The following is a 20,036-nucleotide window of genomic DNA, read 5'->3' as shown; positions in this document are numbered from 1 at the left end:
CTAAACAGCTGTGATAATCTTGCTATGGCACGCAATCTTGAAACCAAACCTCACATGCAATTCAAGGGTTCATCTAAAGACAGAAACCTACCCCAACTGCTTAGGAACTTTCATTTTCCGAGGCTTCTTCTCCTTTTCTGTCCCTTCATCTTTCCGCTTGCGCTTCTTCATTCCACGATCTTCACTTTCCTTTAACTTTGCTATCTACAAAAGAGATCAAATAAAGGACAATGATTCTTCCACCCTAAAGAACTTTTACAGCAATAAACATTTAGTTTTCCTCACACTTTCCAATTCAGAGCCAGGAAAAATACCTCAAATGTGCATAAAGGCAAACAGTACCACTGAATTCCTAGCAGCAATCGCAGTTACTGACAAGTCTCAATCATTAATCATTTTTAAACAGTTACTGAATTCAGAGTTTTCAGTAAGAAAACTACTTTAAGGCACACACAGACTGATGCCGAGCCAGTATGAGCAACGGCCACCTTGGAAGACTGAACCCCCCACCTTCTTCTGCTACCACAGTTTCATTGCTGAGTATGAAGTTATATAGCATGGATATCTTTTTGACCAATTCAGATCAGCTGTCTCCCCTCCCAAGTTCTTGCTGATGCCTAGCTTACCCACTGGTGCACGGCAGGGAAAAAGAAAGCCTTCACACTATGCAAACATTACTCAGCAACGCACCAAAGTTTTGGCCGTTATCAACACTATTTTAGTCACAAATCCAAATCATAGCACTATAAGGGCTGCTATTAAAAAAAGTTAACTCCATCCCAGTTAAATCCAATACGAGAACCTTAAAATTATGTTAAATTTAAAGAATTATAGAGCAGAAAAGGACATCAGAAAGCAGGAAGCTCTTGGAATGGCATGGAACTTGTGAATGTCATATGCAAGCAATTATGTTCACGTTGATCATAACTTGTCAAAGCACACAGAACAGCACTCTTTGGGAAAGACTATATATATTTTAATATAGCTATTCTTATGTGCTGAGTTTATTTTAACAGATATTTTAAGTGTTATTCTGAACATTAGGAACAATTTCAAATCATGCAAGCTTTGTGCAAAATCATAAAAGCAGTGTTGGAGAATTTAGGTTCTCATCTCATATAATAAAATTCCTATAAAATTACAGAATCATTTGTCACTTCAAGATGGATGGACACAACTTGTTAGCTTGCTAACCAGATGGTTAGTCTTACAAGACTGGACAGCCTGTGGACATCCCAAGTTATTTCCCGAATGCTAGGACATGAGTCAAAAAAAAAGAAAATGCAATAAAACAGTACTGTGCATCATTCTGCTTTCAGCCTCTTCATCTGAGCCATTCTAAGCATATCAAGTATTTCCTAATGTCCACCTAGCTTTAAGTTCTGTATAAAAAGCATAATTAAGATCACTCACTTTAGGTGGCCTATGCTTTTTGTCTTCTGCAAAGTCTTCATCCTCTGAGTCAGATGCCTGGCGGAACTGCAGTGTACCAGTGTTGATATAAAACCCTCCATATTTGGTTGTCAGAGATGCAGGAACCAATTCATCATACTGGGCAGGAAAAAGAAGATGAGTTTATCAGCATTTCTTAATAAAACGAATATGTAGTTCATTTACCAGTCTCTATACATAAAAAAATTATATACAAGTACACAGCACAGCTTGCTAAAATAGAAACAGGATAGTAATGCTATTGAAAACTTACTGGCCAAGGCACAAAATATTAATATCACAGAATAATCTTTCTACTTTCAAAATGATGCCCTTTTTTGGAAGAAGAGACAGGATTATAGCATTAAAAGTACTGCTTTCTGAAGGAAATGAGGATGGGCACAGGGCCATTCCCCCCCCCCCCCCCCCCCAAAGAGAGCCCCAAAACTTTTAAACTTTTTTCCCCCCAATATTCTGTCTCTGAGAGCATGTTACATTATGCCAGACATTAAACCTCAAGATACAAAACCATGTGAACAGTGATATACCACCTGCCTATGAGCAACTTCACTTGATTGTTCACTGGTTGTTTTTGTCCAGGAAGTAGGCACATACATAGTGAGTTATTTGTTTTCAACCCAAAATTTAAAACAGATAGAGGCAGGTTTAAGTTTCATACTTCTATTGAATACCCTTCAATTTTAGGAGACAATGTGCAGTTCAAATTACCTTCTCTTGGTCATACACTTTTATCACAGGCCCTTTAAGTTATCTGTAAGTGATAGCTACAGTTATTTCCAGAACCTATTTCTTCTGTATTTTCAAAAAGATGACAGTCTGAACAATCACTATATTGCAGTGGAAGAAGACTCATCTGTATCAGAATTTTACAGAATTGGATGTTATATCCAGGAAACAGGACTGAATATAGTAGAGATGTTTTTGTAAATTAAGCATTAAAAAATTCTCAGATTATATGCTTTGTTTCATTAGGACTGCCACAGTTTTCATTAATACCAGTCTCTGCAGTGCACTCGACATGTTCAGACATTCCAACACACGCTACATTTTAGTACCAACTCTAACCACAGTGCCCTGCTCAAAAACCTACTTCTCTTACAAAGTTGTCTGAAATTATCTTTTGTTAAAAATGCTATCCCAGACATGACAAACTTAGCCACAGTATCTGTTAGCTTATTTCCAATTTTAGGTGTTGAATATGACATTGCCTCTTACACAAATACCACAGTGCCAGGACTTGTTTTGTTGAAAGTCAGATATATTCTCACTCTGTTTAGATAGTTTTAAAACCACTAAAAGTTTCAAACTCTTATACACACTTTATTTTGAAAAGCGCTTAGTATTTATGAAGGAATTTCCAAGTTAGAATTAAAGTTGTATCTCAAAAATATTGAAATCCAAAGACAGAGGAAAAGTGGTCAATATTAAGTATAGTGGAAGACAATATTAATTCTATTATTTCGTGACCAGCAGCCTCCCCAGAATGACATTCTCCCCCAAGTATTACCAGAAAACTGTTAATCTCTAGGAAATATCTTGTTAACAGCAAACTCTCAAAAAGGCTGGGAGGATGAATAGATTCATTCCAGCTCTGTGCATAAGTATCAACAAAGCAAGCCATGGAAGCGTTTGCAAGAGAACTGAGGGAGGGTTGCCTTGACAATGCCATTATCACTACGCAAAAGGACAAAGTTGTCCTGAACTACTCCAAATTCAAACTATCAGTCTTAGTTTTCAAATACCAAAAATTGTAAGATGGTGAACTTAATAAGCAACAAATACAATTCTGGAAGCTATAGTCTGTCTGGAAGCATAAAAACAGAATGCTTCCAGAGACACATACCTACCAACAAAGATAAGGAGGAAGCATTTACAGGACCTAGAAAGTGTTACAAAAGTACCAGAAAGACACAATAACAGTGCAATGACTAAGAATCAATTTCTGCCCTTCTTCTGAAAGAAAGGGTAGGATTTTGACACACCTCAGAGGTATGCACTCTGGCAGAGGAAAAGGTCTATTTTGACTTAGAGCTGCAAGCAATAAATGTTTGGTAGCACAGCCAAATGATTCAGAGTTAAGCAAGATACTTGAGAAGGAAACAATGTGTTATTTTGAAGTTTGAACCAGCAGGCCTTCCACTGAACGTCTGTTAAGACAGAATTCAACAGGCTGAATAGACTAGTAGGCAGTTTTAACTGCCACAACATTAACTGAAGACTTGAGATCACCTACATGAAGTGAACACACAGAGTGCAAAGTGCAGTGTCAGCTACCAGCTTATTTCATTTCTTCCTGCAAACCATGCAAAATATACTGAAGATAAAATGGTTTAAGAACCAAAAAGTCTGGGCTACCAAAAGCATTAAGACAGGAAGAAGAGTTATCCAGAACAGGAAAACAGTGAATGTGTACTTCAAGGAAGCTGGTGAAAGAGCCTGAACTGGAGGCCTATATGGATTTGATCTGAGTAAGTAGTTAGAAATTTCCATGAGTCATCACCTTTTATCTTCCTGGAATGGAAGGCTTAACAGGCAGTACAGAAAGACAATGGGAAAGTAAAAGTGGTGACAGGATCTATGAAATACCCATAGATCCTATGAAAGACTAGCACAAGAAAGCAGAAGAATCTATTAATTGGACAAAATTAAAGCAAAGTGGCTTAGTTGTGGACTTGTCATTCATCTTAATCATGCAAAGTAGGAGGTGCAAAGTAAACTCGAGAGTGGAGGCTGGGTAAGAATTTCAGAGAAATCTGATGTTTTTCCACAGCTCTCAGAAACAGCTTCATTACGTACAAGGAAGATGAAAGGGAAAGAAAATAAATGATTATCCACAGTGCTTAATAGACAGAGCAGGCATTTCCCTTTTAAGCTGACAGAGTGTGAACTGAATTGGTGCGGTTAGGGCAGTACGGGATCAAAACAGAAGAATACAGTAGTTGCCAAGTTTGAAGGAGAAAGCACACAGTCAAAGCTGGGACCATTATCATAAGAAGGGAAGAACAAGTAAAGGGAAACACACGAAAGACTTGGCTGCAGAGCAGTGAAGGAAGCCCTGGAGAACACACAAGAAAAAGTAAGGATTTAAGACAGTCCACAAGTGAGGAAGCCATGAATCACAGCAGATTATTAGAATGATCAACATGCTATGTGGCACAAATCCATAGGAACAAGGCAACCAGAAAGGCAGAATTTGTTCAATATACAGATGAACAAACTACCCCCTAACAGTTGGCAGGCAAACAAGGTCAGCAAGATGTGGATGTATAACTTACCAGCTGAGGTTTCAACAGCTTCTGCTGAGAACTATGAATTTAGTCAGACTTTCGAAGACCTTTTTGACATTCAGTTCTCCTTAACCCTTGAGAGTTTACTTTTCCCTACCAAAATTTGGTTTGTCCTCAGCCTACTGAACAAGGTACAGCTTATAACTCAAAGTTTCATTTTATTTTCAACTTACTAAAACTAGGGCCTGCAGAGTACAACACACCTCGTACCCCCTCCTTCAAGGTAAGCTTACTATTTTCTAGCACCCTAATTGAACAGAAAACTTGAATAAGATTGTATAAGATATTGGCAACAGCTAGATTAGATTTCATGTTAAAGTTTCTTCAGGACTCTCAGTTAAAGGGAACACAGCTCTTGCAACTTCTAAAACTTCTGATGAATTGGTTTCAAGACTTTTACTTTGCACTAGATTTTTCTGCATATGAAATCGCAGAAATGATCCCATTAAGGAAAATAGTTTAAGCCCTTCACAGTGTTCTGCTCTTCCTTATGCATTCCACGATTGAGAATTAAAATTCTCAGACCTACAAACAGACAGGATTTCATATATGATTGACTCCTGTGAACACAGATTTGTCCCACGAAAGATTATGGAATGATTCTGCAGATAATAAAATAAGACTGATATATTGTCTGATCATCTAAAAGCAGATCAGTAAGTTATTTCAACTATTGTCCTTGAGCTACATTACTATGCTTCTACTGCCATTAATCTAATTAAATGTTTAGGTGTGGAAGATAATTTACTTTTTTTAAAAAATAAGTTAACCAGTTTCAACTTCATTATTATACCAAGAAGAAGAGTGAAATTTTATGGATTATACCAATTTAGTTCCAAAATCCAGACCCGCAGTACATAGCAGTATCTTATATTAATATTGTCTACTCTTCTGTTCAGATATTTTGACCATGATCCTCCTCATTCAGCTCCCTTCCAGAGAACAATCTATACTATAAAAGTACACATGTGAAAAGGGTTTTTAACACTTCTGTATTAAGTGCTGGAAATGAGATTTGCTGCAAACATGTCCAAGTGTTTTAAGAAATGTAGCCCTTACATCATTGTTGTGAAACTGGTATTGTTTAGATAAGAGATAAGCAGGGATCATTCTTGTTCCCTGTTCAGTTTATTTTTGAGATGGCTCTAACCAGCTTGGGATGGAGGGGAGCTGTTTATTTTTGATCATCATTAGCCCACTGAATAAAGCCAAGCTACTGAAGTTATGTTGAATATGGTTGCTTCAGTCAAATGGACTGAATGTCCATACAGTTCACTACATACTTCAAGATACTTCAAACACAGTTGATTGATCTCTATGGTTCTTAAAGACACAAAGAACTGAAATGCACTTTTTGGTTTTCCTATCCTTTAAGGATAAGTTTTCAAACAAAAGAACAGAACTATCTTTCAAAAAAATAGTATAATAGAATATATAATGAAATTCTGAACAAGGTTAAAAGGGAACAATACATTGCTTTTCCAATCCAAGATGACATCAAAAAGCAAGCAGAAAGAGCTTTCCCATGGTAAAGAAGGTTCCTCTTCCAAAATGCATAGGCAAGTTTTTTGGTTTTTTGTTTTGTTTTTTTTGTGGGTTTTTTTTGTTTTTTTTTTTTTTTGTTGTTGTTGGTTTTTTTTAAAACCCTGGGGCAAAGGACAGCTGGCAAAGCACAACAGAAAAAAGCATAACAGACTATTAAATAAACATATAATACCTGGCTCAGGGTAGTCTACAGTAGGATAGGATAGTCTCCTAGAGGAATCCTAGTTTAGTAGTCAGGATATTGTAATCCGTCAGTCTACCAGAGCACCTTGAGAGAAGTACCTATATATATATTTTGCCCTGTTTTGTTCTTGTCACAACCATCACCTTTTATACCCTTCCACCAGTCACCAGAGTCAAGCTATTAGCTTAAGCGACCTTCAGTATGAGATGACATTCTTATCACCTTGAAAACATTTCAGCCTAAGTTATAAAATGTATGACCACTCATGTGACCACCTTTATCTGTTCAATTCAATTCTTTCAGAGACTGAGCTCTGACCCACACTGAAAAATATAGTTCAGTGTTTTTATTACAAATAAATATGCAATTTATTACTTAACCTCTCCAGGTTTCATGTTACAGAATTACTAGAAGTTTCTGTAGAAAAAAGTTACCCTTTCCTTTTCCATTCATTTAACATGAAAAACAGACTTACCATATATGACACTTAAGAGAAATGCTCTTATCAAGGATCTGTTATTTTGGCATGTTATAAACCCCCCTTTATATTATATTAATAATCATATTGTTTGTATATTTTTTTGAAAACACTTAAGTTCCTTGTGCTGCTTGAATAAATTCATCTACTCATGAAGAATCATTGATCCTAGGCCATGATCTATCCCTCTAGTAGCTCAGATTACTTTGAAAAGTGATTTTGTGCTCTTCAAAAAATTAAATTTAGCAAAAAGCAAGAAGTTGCTACACCTATTATCAGTATTATTTCTTAGTTATTTCTTACTCCTGCATTCTTGATATACACAAATTTAAACAACGGTACTACAAAGGCCAGATATGTGTCTCAGGTTTTTTCAAGTACATATGCAGATGCTGAGTTTTCAGTTTCCCGGTTGTCTCACTGAGGTCACTGAATACATGACCAGTCCTAAACTACCTGGTTGAAACCTAGGCCAGAACACGGGATTAAAAAAATTATTTAAGAAAGCACTCATTCCTTCCTAAGAAAGGATATGGTATTTTTCAGAAGGAGCAAGAGAACATTACTGTTGCTTTAACAAACATCAGACTTGTTCTGCAAATGCAACTACCTTTGTCCCTCTAGCCATAATGGTTCTTGTACTAGAGGACTGCTGGATATATAGTGTAAACATGTCTGTTCTGCATTAAGCAGAACAGTATCTGCTTTATTTGTTTGGTACTCCACTTTACACCTTTATTTATCATGGGGTGAGGAGGGATAAAAAGCAAAGAAAATCTCCTAATTGAAATTTGTCCTTGTATTCACTTGAATGCATATGACATCTCAGGTGCCAACCAGCAGATCTACCCTGAAGACACCTGGGAAGCATGCAAGACATCTTTTATTAAAGGTGACATGGTGCAATCAGCTAAGTGAGCACTATTCCCCAACCACAGAACTTCCAAGACTGGGCAAAGTGACAATGAACAAGGAAGACAGACCAGTCATATAAACACACAAATGAAACAACTAGTAAGTGAATCTCTTAAAAAAAACCAAACAGCTTTAATGCACCCTCACATATTCAGTGTGGATGAGGTTTGTAATAGAGGTCTACAAAGGCAGCTTTTTCCACATGAAAAATGCAGCAATGTTAAATTTATCTCTCAATTCAATGTGAAAGTATGTTTAATAATGGATACTATGTAGCATTTTTCCGTATATGCCTCTAACATTGGCAGGTTGACAGATAAATCTCTTTAAAAAAAAAAGAAAAAACCTCTCTCAAGCAACACTGCTCTCCATAGCTATGCATAAAACAAGCTCCTTTGAGTAGGAAGGATGAGAGAACAACATCAAGTTGGCCTAAAACAACATCATTTTTGTGGGGCCCAGAACCCCACAAAAAAGGTTAAAAGTACCATGAGCACACTGAGCTCTGCCACTCTCCAAGTAGATACCATTCATGACCATTGGCACACCGAGCTCTGCCATTTCCCAAACAGATACCATTCTCACTGGGAAAAAGCATCTCAGATATTCAAGAGTCTTGAGCAAGATGTCGTTACTGGCAACCCATCAGCTTCAAGTTTTCAATCACAACAGCAGAAACTCTTGAGGGGAAGCCAGGGTGGGAGAGAAGAGGATATTAAATTTATCACACCTTTAATAAGCCTGGAGATTACAAGACAAAGTAAACCAAATTTATCCTGAAAACATGTGAAAACTGTGTATCATGACACAGAATTTTTGCAAAGACTAAACCCTTAAAATTATGGAAAGTTTTCTAGGGAACCCAGACAGAAAAAAAAGCAACTCTTTTACCAATGTGTTGGGAATTACTGAAATCAGCACACAATCCTTGAAAGGCTGTCTTTTAAGAGGGTCTGAGCTCTTGAGGCAAGATGTAGCTCAAGAAAAATAAGTTTTTCCTTTAAGTTGAAGTACCTGTTTTGGAGAAACTTTCCATGGATAAGAAACCATTGGTAGGCTAGTTTTCTCTACCCAGCAGCACAGGACTCTTACAACAGCATTTAGAAGGCTGCTGTGGAACCATGGGTATAGTAGGCTACATTAAATATTGACACACATCCATGGGTGTCTGAAGCACTGAACTGCATGCTTTCCATTGCTCTTGGCATTCATGTTTTGCTTCAGTGTGGCTACCTGGTATCACTGCTTCAAAAGACAGCTTGCACTGCTTACAGATTTCTAGGTAGATGGTTCTTCCTCTGCGTTCATCTACCCAACATAGGGGAATGTGCTAGCTGGTCTTTGTTTTGGATGTGCAAGTCTCGTTACCTCTGAGTAAGAGAAAATTGCATACTTTTTCACTAAGCACTAGGTATTACTTCAGATCCCTGTTCTAGATTACATAGCAGAAAGCTCAGAGAGCACTGTATTCCCCTGGAATCTCTATCTATATAGAGCTTACATTGTCAGGAAGGTATTCAACCAACCAAATATTCAGAGGTCATCACAAGATCAAGCAGTCCAGCCAAACCAGGCTGATATGCACGTGTATGGATATGTGTGCATTCAGGAAAAATAGAGGGGAAGCAGAAATCTATGGGAATACAATTCCACAAAGAATGTAGTTCTGGCCAGTTTACACTATAGCAAAACCTATTTTCAACATCAAAGCAGTAGAAACACCGAGGAGGGACAGCTTTCTTTGCCGGTTATGAACAGGCTAAAAACAGGCTTAGAGTTTTTATTGGTTTGATTTCTTGAATAATATTTGATGGCATTACCTCAAAATCTGTTTCTAGAAGGAAAATATCTCTAAAGCTATGGAATAAATCTGTTTCAGTGCCAAAAGCTCAGTATTTCTTTCACACCTGTGACAAGAAAAAGGACTAAAATTCTAAGGAAGCTTTCAATTATTTTTTTCTGGGATACAGAGAGAGACAAGAGGATGCCAATCCTGGAGCAATTCAAGAGGCACTCATAGTCATTTTTCAAATGTTTGTGCCCAGGATATTATAGCTTTTTATGTGTAAGAAAGTATATCTTCCAAAAGAAAGTAAGTCCAGGCTGGGCCTAGCTCTGACATTTCTCAGGGTACAGGGTGATTTAATACCTGGCCACACAGAAGATGAGCAAGCCAGACACATAGATTTTCCTTCAGAACACTTCCCATTTGTGTCTGAGATGGAATGAGAGGTTTCGTTGAACTTAACTCCTACGTTACAGGACCCTTAAGCTCTGCAACAGCAACTTAGACTGCAGCTGGCACAAAGTACTTTTTTTTTTTTCTTCTTTTCTATATAGAAATGGGGATAAAAGCAAAACAGAGATGGCCTCTCACTAGTCTGTATTTGTAATGCAGACACAAGGCATAATGATTTGTTCAGGGGAGCAATCTTTAGAGAATACACCATTCTCCCCAGTAGCTTCCACAGCTACCACATGATGCAACCATCTGGTCCTCTAACAACTGCCTTTTGTATGTTCTTGCAAGGAGTCTGGCAAGAGATATCAGAAGTAAATGCTCCTGCAAATCTAATGGATCTGCTGCTGGTAACAAGAACAGCACTGGAAGGAGGCACAGTATGAGAAGTACCAATACACCAGTGAGTGTCCAACCCTGCTAGACTTAAGAATATCTTAGAGAGACCTGTACTATGAGTACTGAAAGTTATCTGAATCACATATCAGATCTGTGACAGGTCACAATAAATCCAGAAAAACCAAGATACAACTTGGGTCCTGTATCATAAAATTTCAAAACTGAGGATGGTTAAATTAAGCAACAGTGAGAAACCAGATAAGTCTATAGGCTCAAGTGATTCCTCAGCAGGAGTGAAGCACATCTGTTCATACTGAGCTGAAGATCAGAATCTGACCTTTGGAAAGAAAATAACAAGGCTTAGGCCCCAATGTTGTTCCAGCAGCACAACCAAAAGTTGAGGGATAATGATAGGACAGTTTAATATTGGCAAGTTCAACTAAAATTTTAATCTAAACCAAGAAAAAGGACAAATTAATACACTACAATAAGCATCTACAGCAAACTCACTTTTCACACAACTTGTTCATGTGCCTTCAGACCTACTTCAAAACTAACAATACACACAGAGAAGCTCAGCCTGCTATCCACTGTAGTTAACAGCTGAACTTCTTTTGCTCAAGAAGGTGTCAGTTCTGCAGCATGCCTTCTGTGCACCTCACACAGTTCTTAGGAGCAATATTCATTGCAACATCTATGTGCTAGAAACCTCACAGCTCAGTGTTCACAAAAGCTCTTTACAAAGTTTTATAACTTCCCAGATCTACCACCACATTCAAATGAAGGCTTGACATAATGTATGCTAAGCAATGCACTTCACTTCTGTGCTTTTCTTGCTCTTTTCTCACAACTCCTTTTCATCATCTTTCCTCTCCCACTCAGACTTCTAGCTCCCTCCTTTTCAGAGCAGCAGATCATTTCTGCTTTGTCCAGTGTCACTCAGCAGTGGAGGAAACTGAAGGCTGCCTGAAGTGTCAGGTGTTGTTTGTTGGGGTTTTTTGTTTGTTTTTACTGGACTAAACAATACACCTACTTCTTCCTGACACCTAATAAAGGAGAATTATAGGAGGTCTCCAAGCTTTTATATCATACACTCTCTCTTCCAAGCTCTTCCTCATTTTCATAATTTCATATATCACCTCTAAGATATCTTCAAATGCCATCTCTTATAAGTCTCCTGATATCCCTGGTATTGCCTGCACCTAACTAATACCTTTTTCTTTTACCTCAAGATGCATTTTCATTTCTGAAAAATATTCAGACAAAATAAGCTGTAATATCCCGCTGTTTAACCAAGCTGTTTTATCTCAAATTTTTCAGACATATTCGGTGAATGTTTAGAATAACCATCCTATTCTTGGTTTTTAAGAGCAGAATTGCATCCTGATCTAATGCAGGAAATCCAACACCAGTCATCTACTAATAATCCAGATAGCTAGTACAAGAAACTTAGAGCCAGTGTAATTTCAGCCCACAGTAAATGAAGGGCACAAATACAAATAATTTCATTTCTAAAGCTGGAAATTCATGTGATATAGCAATAGCTTTCTTAATTCTTGCAGTGCATAATGATATCTGAATTAGACTACAAATACAATCATTTGTTGGATTCTCAAAGTAGTATGCCCTTTGGGTCCGTACCAGTTACACATGGGCACAAAGTATTTTCCCTTACCTTTCTTCGTCATAAAAAAACCCATAAAGCATTGTCTTATTTCTTGTTGCTGCTTTGATGAGGCTTACTTACCGCTTCAGAATTATCAATGAAAGGGTCCGTTTCATCATAACCATAACCTATATCAATTAGGTCCTGCAGGCGATCCTTCCGATGTTTGTGGGGCTTTCCACCCTGAAAACAAAACAAGCATCATATCATTTGGGAAACAGGGAAACAATGTACTAAAGTCTACAAAATATAAGGCACTGGAGGGGTGGTCATTCAGGGAATTAGCAGTTTTGCTTTCTTGGATGCTTCCTTGAAGATAGTCTAGATGACTAAAAAACTTGCACACAGGAATGAGTTCTGGCAACCATGCTTTACTGTAGCTTCACCAGAATCATCCCTGAAAGGTATTCACTAGCCACCTGGTTTATGCATGATTGAGATCTCCCTAACATTTCCTATTTAGAGATGTTTCACCATCCTATGTTTTTAAAACATAGTGATAGGACTGTCAGTGATAGAAGGACTGGGATAATTTAGAAAGTGTTAAGTTTTTCAGTATGTTAAAGAGTCCTTACAAAAGAAAATACTTATAGCCTAGCATTCAGGAAAGTGTTTCCCCACACAAGATGGATTGCTTCTCTACAGAAAAGTGAAGCCTCAGTCAAAAGAGAAAAATATTGGTCTGGTACTTGCAGATATGGTGTCTAGGAGTTTTCAAGAAGTTACTGCATTCATATAGCATAACTGAAGAAAAACATATTAAGATAAAATCCTTTGAAATGCAAGAGCCATCACCTCAGTTGATAGGACTGGACACGAAATGGTTACTTGAATAACTTAAAGCCAGAAGCTGCATCACAGACTGTGGGCTCACTTACCTCCAGGAGACAGTAAACTTCATTTTAACCCATAAGTACTTTTCCCATGTGAAAGTCTTATTGTTAAATCAAGTCAAGTAAAAACTCACACCCACCTCAAACATTCAGGGAATCTAAACTTAGAGTTATATAAATGGGAATCTGCTTAGGATATAAGGCCTAGTTTTCTGACTCCCATGTATTGTCAAAATTGTCAATATAAAAGTCTTCGAAGATAAAATTCTCCAAAAGGCACCACATTCACTAAAATAACAACCAGTGTTCTACCATGAATTCGAGAAGACTTGCTCCTGAAGCTTCTCTGCCTGTACTCTACAATTCTAAGCATGTTTAGAATAAGTATGACTTTTCAGTTGTGGCATCCAAATATCACAACCCACTTGCTACTATGAGTATGCAGACACCATTCAAAGGAGGTTTCATCCTCACTCTTTTATGAGAAGCATAAGCATCTGAACACCTCAATTTTAACAATATTTTGCAAGAATTCAAATTTGTAACTAAGTAAAGCATGCGCTCGTGCAAGCAAACAGGAATCTCTCAAGTATAAATCAATCAATCAATAGTCCTAGGAGAAAAAAAACCTCAAAAGTGAGTTCCGTTTTTAATTCAGGTTTCCAAGCTATACTCCAAGCCTCAGGTTTCCAAGCTAAGTATTCCTGACTTTTCATATCATCCCCTACAGTCACTCATCTGGTAAAACATCTGAATGACTGCACGTTCCCAAAACATGCAGTACTTTTTTTTTCTTTTTAAAAAAAGTTTGTATGAAAGCAGAAAAAAAAAATCTTAGAAAAATAAAGGTAGTACTTAAGAATTCTGTTCAAACTCCAGTGCAAAGCTTATGTAATTCTCATGATTCCGACTGAGGCACCAGCAGGCTGTCTGAAGAATGCTACATAAACTATACTTTACCTCTACTGATCTCACTAACATATAATGCAGTCCACCTCTCTACCACATCTCTTGCTAAGCCCAAGTAACCATCACCATCCTTGTCTGTGAGTCCAAAATCCTTTTGCAGTAATGGCTATGCTATGATTTCAGTGTATGGGCATTAAAAAAATTTTAAAAATTCTCAATACATTCTGACTGCCTGTTATTCATAAAAACATGGTGCAGATATGGAACAAAGTTAATAACAAAAAAGAAGTCTCATAATAGTTGAATGAATAAAAGCAGGATTAAAATAGTAACCTCTATTCAGACATATGAAAATATCTGAACCATTGTACATATAGTTAGAGAATTTCCTTCAGGCCTGGTTCTACCCAGTTATGTTTAAGGAAGTGCATTGGAAGTCCATATGATCAAGATGTGAAGGATGCAAGACCACAGCAGAACTGAAGGGATTATCTGCATCAGTGTTTACTATGAAGCAGTTCAGGGAAGTTTTACCACTGAAGCTTTTCACGTTTCCCAAGAGTTCCTCCAGCCTTTCTGTCCCAGAACATAAGCAGTCATGATACTAGAGCAAATTAAGATGTCTAGTTCCTAAGGCTGCAAATAGTACTCATGCAAGTATTCAGAAAACTCTTGAGTTCAACAAATTAACTGTGGCATGTAAACTAAGGTTTAAACAACCTTTGCCCAACAGGACTAGAAGGTGGCAAATACAATGCCAATTTTTGAAGAATCTTCCAAGGGCCACAGCAGAGTTTACAAACCAGTAAACCTAATCTCTATATTGGACAAGTTAATAGAAATTATAAAGAACAGAACCAGCAGGCACAAGAATATACATTCCAGAGCAGGAGAGAATTTTGGTAGAAGGAAGCAGTACTTCAAATGCTTTAAAAAAGGTACAAAGATCTTTAAAGACAAAAAATTATCATGGGATAAGAAGGAAGGTCCACTCAAATCAATGTCTGGTTTAAGGACAGGAAAGAAAGGGTAGGAAAAAATACTTCATTTTGGCAAAGAAAGTCATGAGCAAAATCACCAAGGAATGTGTATTCATTCGCCTTTAGAAGCAACAGAGAGGGTTAACAGTTTGGGGGGGGGGGGGGGCATGAGATGACAGAAATTACTGAGGATAGTCAATAAAAAAAGACAACTGAAGAATCACTGAAAGACCTCACAGTTGCTCTGAACTTAGTATGATAAATCATCAATTGAATTCAGTATCAATAAAAGCAAGGTAATCCACACAAAGGAAGTACAACCCAAATAAGAAAAAAAATACAGTGTACTCCCAATTTCTTATGCTGTTCAGGAAGTGCTGTAGTTGTTACACACAGTTCTATGACATTTGCTCAACAATCAAGAATGGTCATAGAAGAAAAGAATTGGGACTTATGAAAAAAGGAACAGAGAACAAACCCAGAAATCATTATATCACTGATAAATCAGGGCATCCTACCATTAATATCCTTTCATTTAAAAAAAGAAATTAGAACAAAAAAGGGAACAGTAAGCCAACAAGGATCTTTAAAGGTAAAAAACACTGCTTCTGTACAATAACAATGTTAAGACACTTCAGCTAGGGAATGAAAGGGCTGAATTTAGATGATAGCATCAGAATCACATGCAGCATGCATAAGAACAGGAAATATTTCACTGTTTCTTACAATACAGAAACTATGGAGCACCAAGTGAACTCATCAGGTTTAAACATAAAGTATATTTTCATACGACAATCATCGTGGTACTCAGCGCCACGGAACACAATGTGAAATTCAGTGAACTCAAAATGATCTGGCAAATTTATGGCAGAAAGCTATATGAAGGGTAGTTAAAAACGCAGCCTTTGGCTTTGGGAGAAATTAAGCCACAGATTGCTAGACAGGCACAGTGAAGTAATATCAATGCACACTTACTCTGTTATACTTTCAAGTATGAGATTCCACTAGTGTCAGAGAACTATCCATTACATGGACCTTTGTTTTGATCCAATAAAAAATTTTACATTATGTACAATATCGTCCGAGATGCAATATCATGTTTTTACAACAGTGTTTGCTTTTGTCTAGAGAATAACAGTAATCAAAAGAATGAAAATGGGAACCATTCAGAATATATTTTTATGCTGGTGTTCAAAACGTGCAGCAATTGCAAAAAAAGTTCTGAATAATCATGTAAACAAATGGTACATTAACATTATGCATCTTGTTTTACGAAAATATATTTATTCATAGGCTTTTTCTTAGTATCTGCAAGACATATCCAATACTGTACTGATTTGATTATGAGTACAGGAATTTATCTGAAAAGAACCAAAAAGTCTTCAAAGAAGACTGTTCTTCACACATCAAATTTTTCAGAAGTACTGCCACATGTGCTATGATTAAAAAGACAGTTTCACTCCATTTTAAATGAATATAGATAAGTAATATCTAATTAGTTTAAGGATGATATAGTACTTTCTGCAAACCTGAAAAAAACTCTACTTCTTTCTCATACAACCAGTGACTACTTTTACACTAAAGTGCTGTTAAAAAGAAGACGAGAATGGGTATCTACTTCACAGGATCCCTGTTCTAGTTTAAGCCAAGAAGCAAACATCTCACCACAAGAATCAGAGAAGATGGCTGGATGTTGTTCAGAACATGAACAATTGTACTGGGTCAGTGTACAGAGATGCAATTCATCTGAGCATGGATGGTAAGTAAAGACTGATGGTTCTTGTATTGCAAGTGAGACAGGACAGGAAGTATCTAACACAAGAACTATTAATCCCTCGCCACGCTCCATACTTAGTGGCCCTACCCTAATAAGTTGCTCTTCATATAGAAGACATTCCCCTTCCAGGAGTTTTGTGGGGCTGAGGGGCATAAGGTATTGCGGAGAATGAGAGAAAGGCAAGAAATCAGAAGTGCAAATAGTAATCAAGATACAAGTGCACCATTAATTTAAACTGTTGTAAAATGATAGTTTTTGTTATCTACTGCTTTCTAATAGTTAAGAGTATCTATTTGACTCTTTTTATAACTACTGAGCATTGAACTCAAGTTTTCATAAGTCTAACACCACAATGTTTTGTCCGTCCATAAATACACGTTTAGCTTTGAGGTATGCATAAATGTGTATGTAAAATTAGATTGCTTCCATTACCACTCCCTCCTACATATATTGCTTTACATGCTCTACACTGACTTTCACCTGCTGTAGTTAAGCAACTTGTTTCAGGACATTATAAAATCCTTAACTTGTAGTATGGAAATGAGTTTTCTAGAAAAGTACAGTTGAAACATTTTTCTCTCACATTCAAAAAATAATTTATCATTCAAATGAAAAGCAAACAGTATTCTGGAACTGTCTTCTCAATTCACAGGGTTATTGGGTTCTGTCAATCCCTCCAAAAGATGAAAATTATTCTTTTCAGTTTAAGGGTTTCTTTTGTTATGTATCACAGCTAACATGCCCTGAAATAGTAATTACTTCTACAGAATGTATAGACTGGGCATTTAGAAAAATCTGCCTTTGCCAGAAAAAAAAAATCCAAATAAATCAGACAAGAAAGATTTTAATATGCATATTAATAGCAAAAGATACAAATGACTGCTCGTTTCCCTTCTTTATTATTGAGGTGCTCTATTAGTAATCCAGAATATCAACATGCCTAAGCATGATGATGAGTTTTGATTGCCAGCTCAGAATTAATCACCTAACCCTACCCATATGAATTCTTAAAGACTTGTTTGGGTGAGGTTTTAGTCAACATTTTCTGATTTCTACCTTCATTTATTAGTGAAAGCCTCTTTATGTTTCTACCTAGCGTTGTTCTACACTTTCAGGAGTCAGCAGAGTATCTTTAGGCAGCTGGCAGCTACAAGATAGACTCATCAAGCAATGACTTATTATTCAACAATAACTTCCTATGGAAGCATTCCAAACTAGTCAGAAATTCATCAAGATTCATCAGTATTTAGCCCAAACAGAGGAGCTGTTCAATAGTGCACAACAGCATTACATAAAAATTCTTTCCTCCGGCATAGTATTTATCATGAATATCGATGGGCATCTATTACTCAGTTGTATTTATATAGGAAGCTTTTCCAAGAATAGCTTCACAAGCTATAACATCCTATAGACAAATCTATTTAGCAGACTTGTCTAATGAGCTTGTAGCAGCTTCAAGCTGCTTAAATTAATATAATGAGACAGCCAGCTCCGAAACATACAGGAGTCATTTGACACTACATTAGCGACCCTAGTCAGGAAAAAAATGTGATGTTAACATCTTTACAGCATCATGAGTTATCACTATTAAATATTTGTATATTTTAATACAGATACAGTAACTCACGTATTTTGCCTCGAACTTCTTGGCTAGCATTTCTACTTCATGGCGCTCACGTTGTTCATCATTAAATGGATCTTCCGAGTGAACAGATTTCTTCTGAAAAATACAAAAGTTAAATATTCATTCCGCAAGAAACACAGAGTGCATCTAATAAAAACCTCTTAAATGTCAATAAACAATGCTCTGATGACTAAGTAGTCAGAATTTATACTGAGAGTCCAAATACTTACTTTATTCTCTAAAAATTAGTCTGACCCATTCAATTACCATTCAGTTACTTTTCTTCTAATGAGAACCCAAACAAAAAAGTTGAGAGGAAGACTCAGATTTATATTTTCCCAAGTATTCCACTACAACCTCAACTGAAAGTGTAAGTATAAGAGAGATGGCCATTTGAGGTTCAAAGAGAAAGAACTCTCTCTAAATACAACTTCTTTTCACTTCTGCTTTCACTGGTGCCTCTTACTGGTGCTGTGATACAGCACCTTCTAGATACAATACACAAGATGTACCTGGTATGCTAATCAGCAGGGAAGCAGCCAGAAGACTAAAAACCTCAGTAAGTTACAACCATAACTAATGTAACCCCTTTAACTCTTGTACTGTTATTTTTTTCCTTCGGATAATTTCAGTAATCATAGCATGAATTCTACAAGATTGCTACTATGGCAGCCGTGAGGACAATAGAGATTTAATATTCCAGCTGTACAAATAAGCAGGAAGTATGCTCCCCTCTTTTTTTTTTTTTGAAAGACGTTTTCACTGACACGAAGTCAATGAACAGTAATCAAAGGTAAACATATTGGGTTTGGTTTTTTGTTTTGTTTTTTTTTCCAAATAAGGTATGGCAGAACAACACGGCTGCCTTCTTCAAATTAGAGTTCACATAAAATACAGTAATTGTTGGAAGGGAGGGAAGGTACTGGGATGCTAAAATATGGTGGAATGGAGTTCCATTTTATGGAACTTTATGAATGGCAACTAGCTTTATTGCACACGGACCACTCATCAATGAATAAACAAAGATTCATGGTAGACTAAGACAGAACAAAAAGCAACACTAAGTTCACAAAAGCAAGATCCTTCCTCCACAGTATGAAAACCCAATTTATTGACTAAATGGTGACCAAATAACGACAAACTAGCTCAACAGTATCAAGACCAATGTAATGAGGAAGGTAAGCTAAGCAAAACTGCAAACACCACATAATTATCTTACATTTTCTAAACTGAGTACTTAAAGGAAAAAATAGAGGTTATAGTTAATCCTGAAACATAAGTTTAAGTTACATACATATTTCCTGCAGGCATAATTAAATATAAAATACTGCTCAATTCATGCAACACCATTTTCACTACTTTTAGCTGGAAAAACCTATTCCACATCATCTGCTAGGCAAATGTTTGGGTTTTTTTAATCTTGAAATGAGAAAAGGTTGAGGTCAGAGGTCAAGCAAAATTTAGTACTTGTGTTAACTTGCCTTTCTCCACCAAACTCTCAAAGCTGTAGCTGACTATCACTTTGATTAGTTAAGCACTATTGGAATCTCAAACTCAAGCAAGTTTTAGTTTTGACAGCTTCTGAGGGCTTTGATGGATGGCTCTCAGACTCTACAGTAACTTTAAGACATTATTACTTCAGCACCTTTACAGCCTGTTTAACGGAAGCCAACTTGGGCTTCTGGCTCACCCGCTTTGAGTTAAGTTTGGTGCAATTGAAGCTTGGTGCATCAACTTTCACTTCTGCTAGTTTTTAAGAGGCAAATAAACTCTTCAACCACCCTAACTTATTACTTACATCCAAAAAC

At 36.9% G+C, this 20,036-nt stretch overlaps 1 protein-coding gene across 3 annotated transcripts in view; it reads right to left on the bottom strand.

The window, feature by feature from the left end:
- Nucleotides 1-20,036, bottom strand: part of UBN2 (ubinuclein 2) — a 56,162-nt gene that overhangs the window by 32,658 nt on the left and 3,468 nt on the right. For 2 of the 3 annotated variants that reach the window (XM_072867642.1, XM_072867659.1), the window contains exons 2-5: nucleotides 18,232-18,324; nucleotides 12,187-12,288; nucleotides 1,414-1,551; nucleotides 92-204 (exon numbers count right to left, since the gene is read on the bottom strand). In XM_072867642.1, the coding sequence (XP_072723743.1) occupies nucleotides 92-204; nucleotides 1,414-1,551; nucleotides 12,187-12,288; nucleotides 18,232-18,324 (446 nt within the window). The remainder of the gene's footprint in view (nucleotides 1-91; nucleotides 205-1,413; nucleotides 1,552-12,186; nucleotides 12,289-18,231; nucleotides 18,325-20,036) is intronic. The other variant, XM_072867651.1, reaches the window with a different exon arrangement.

The sequence above is a fragment of the Ciconia boyciana genome, chromosome 1, assembly GCF_034638445.1.
Source record: "Ciconia boyciana chromosome 1, ASM3463844v1, whole genome shotgun sequence".
In the NCBI taxonomy this organism is placed as follows: domain Eukaryota; kingdom Metazoa; phylum Chordata; class Aves; order Ciconiiformes; family Ciconiidae; genus Ciconia; species Ciconia boyciana.
The sequence above is the reverse complement of the archived record's forward strand: the minus strand, read 5'-3'. Positions and strand labels throughout refer to the sequence as shown.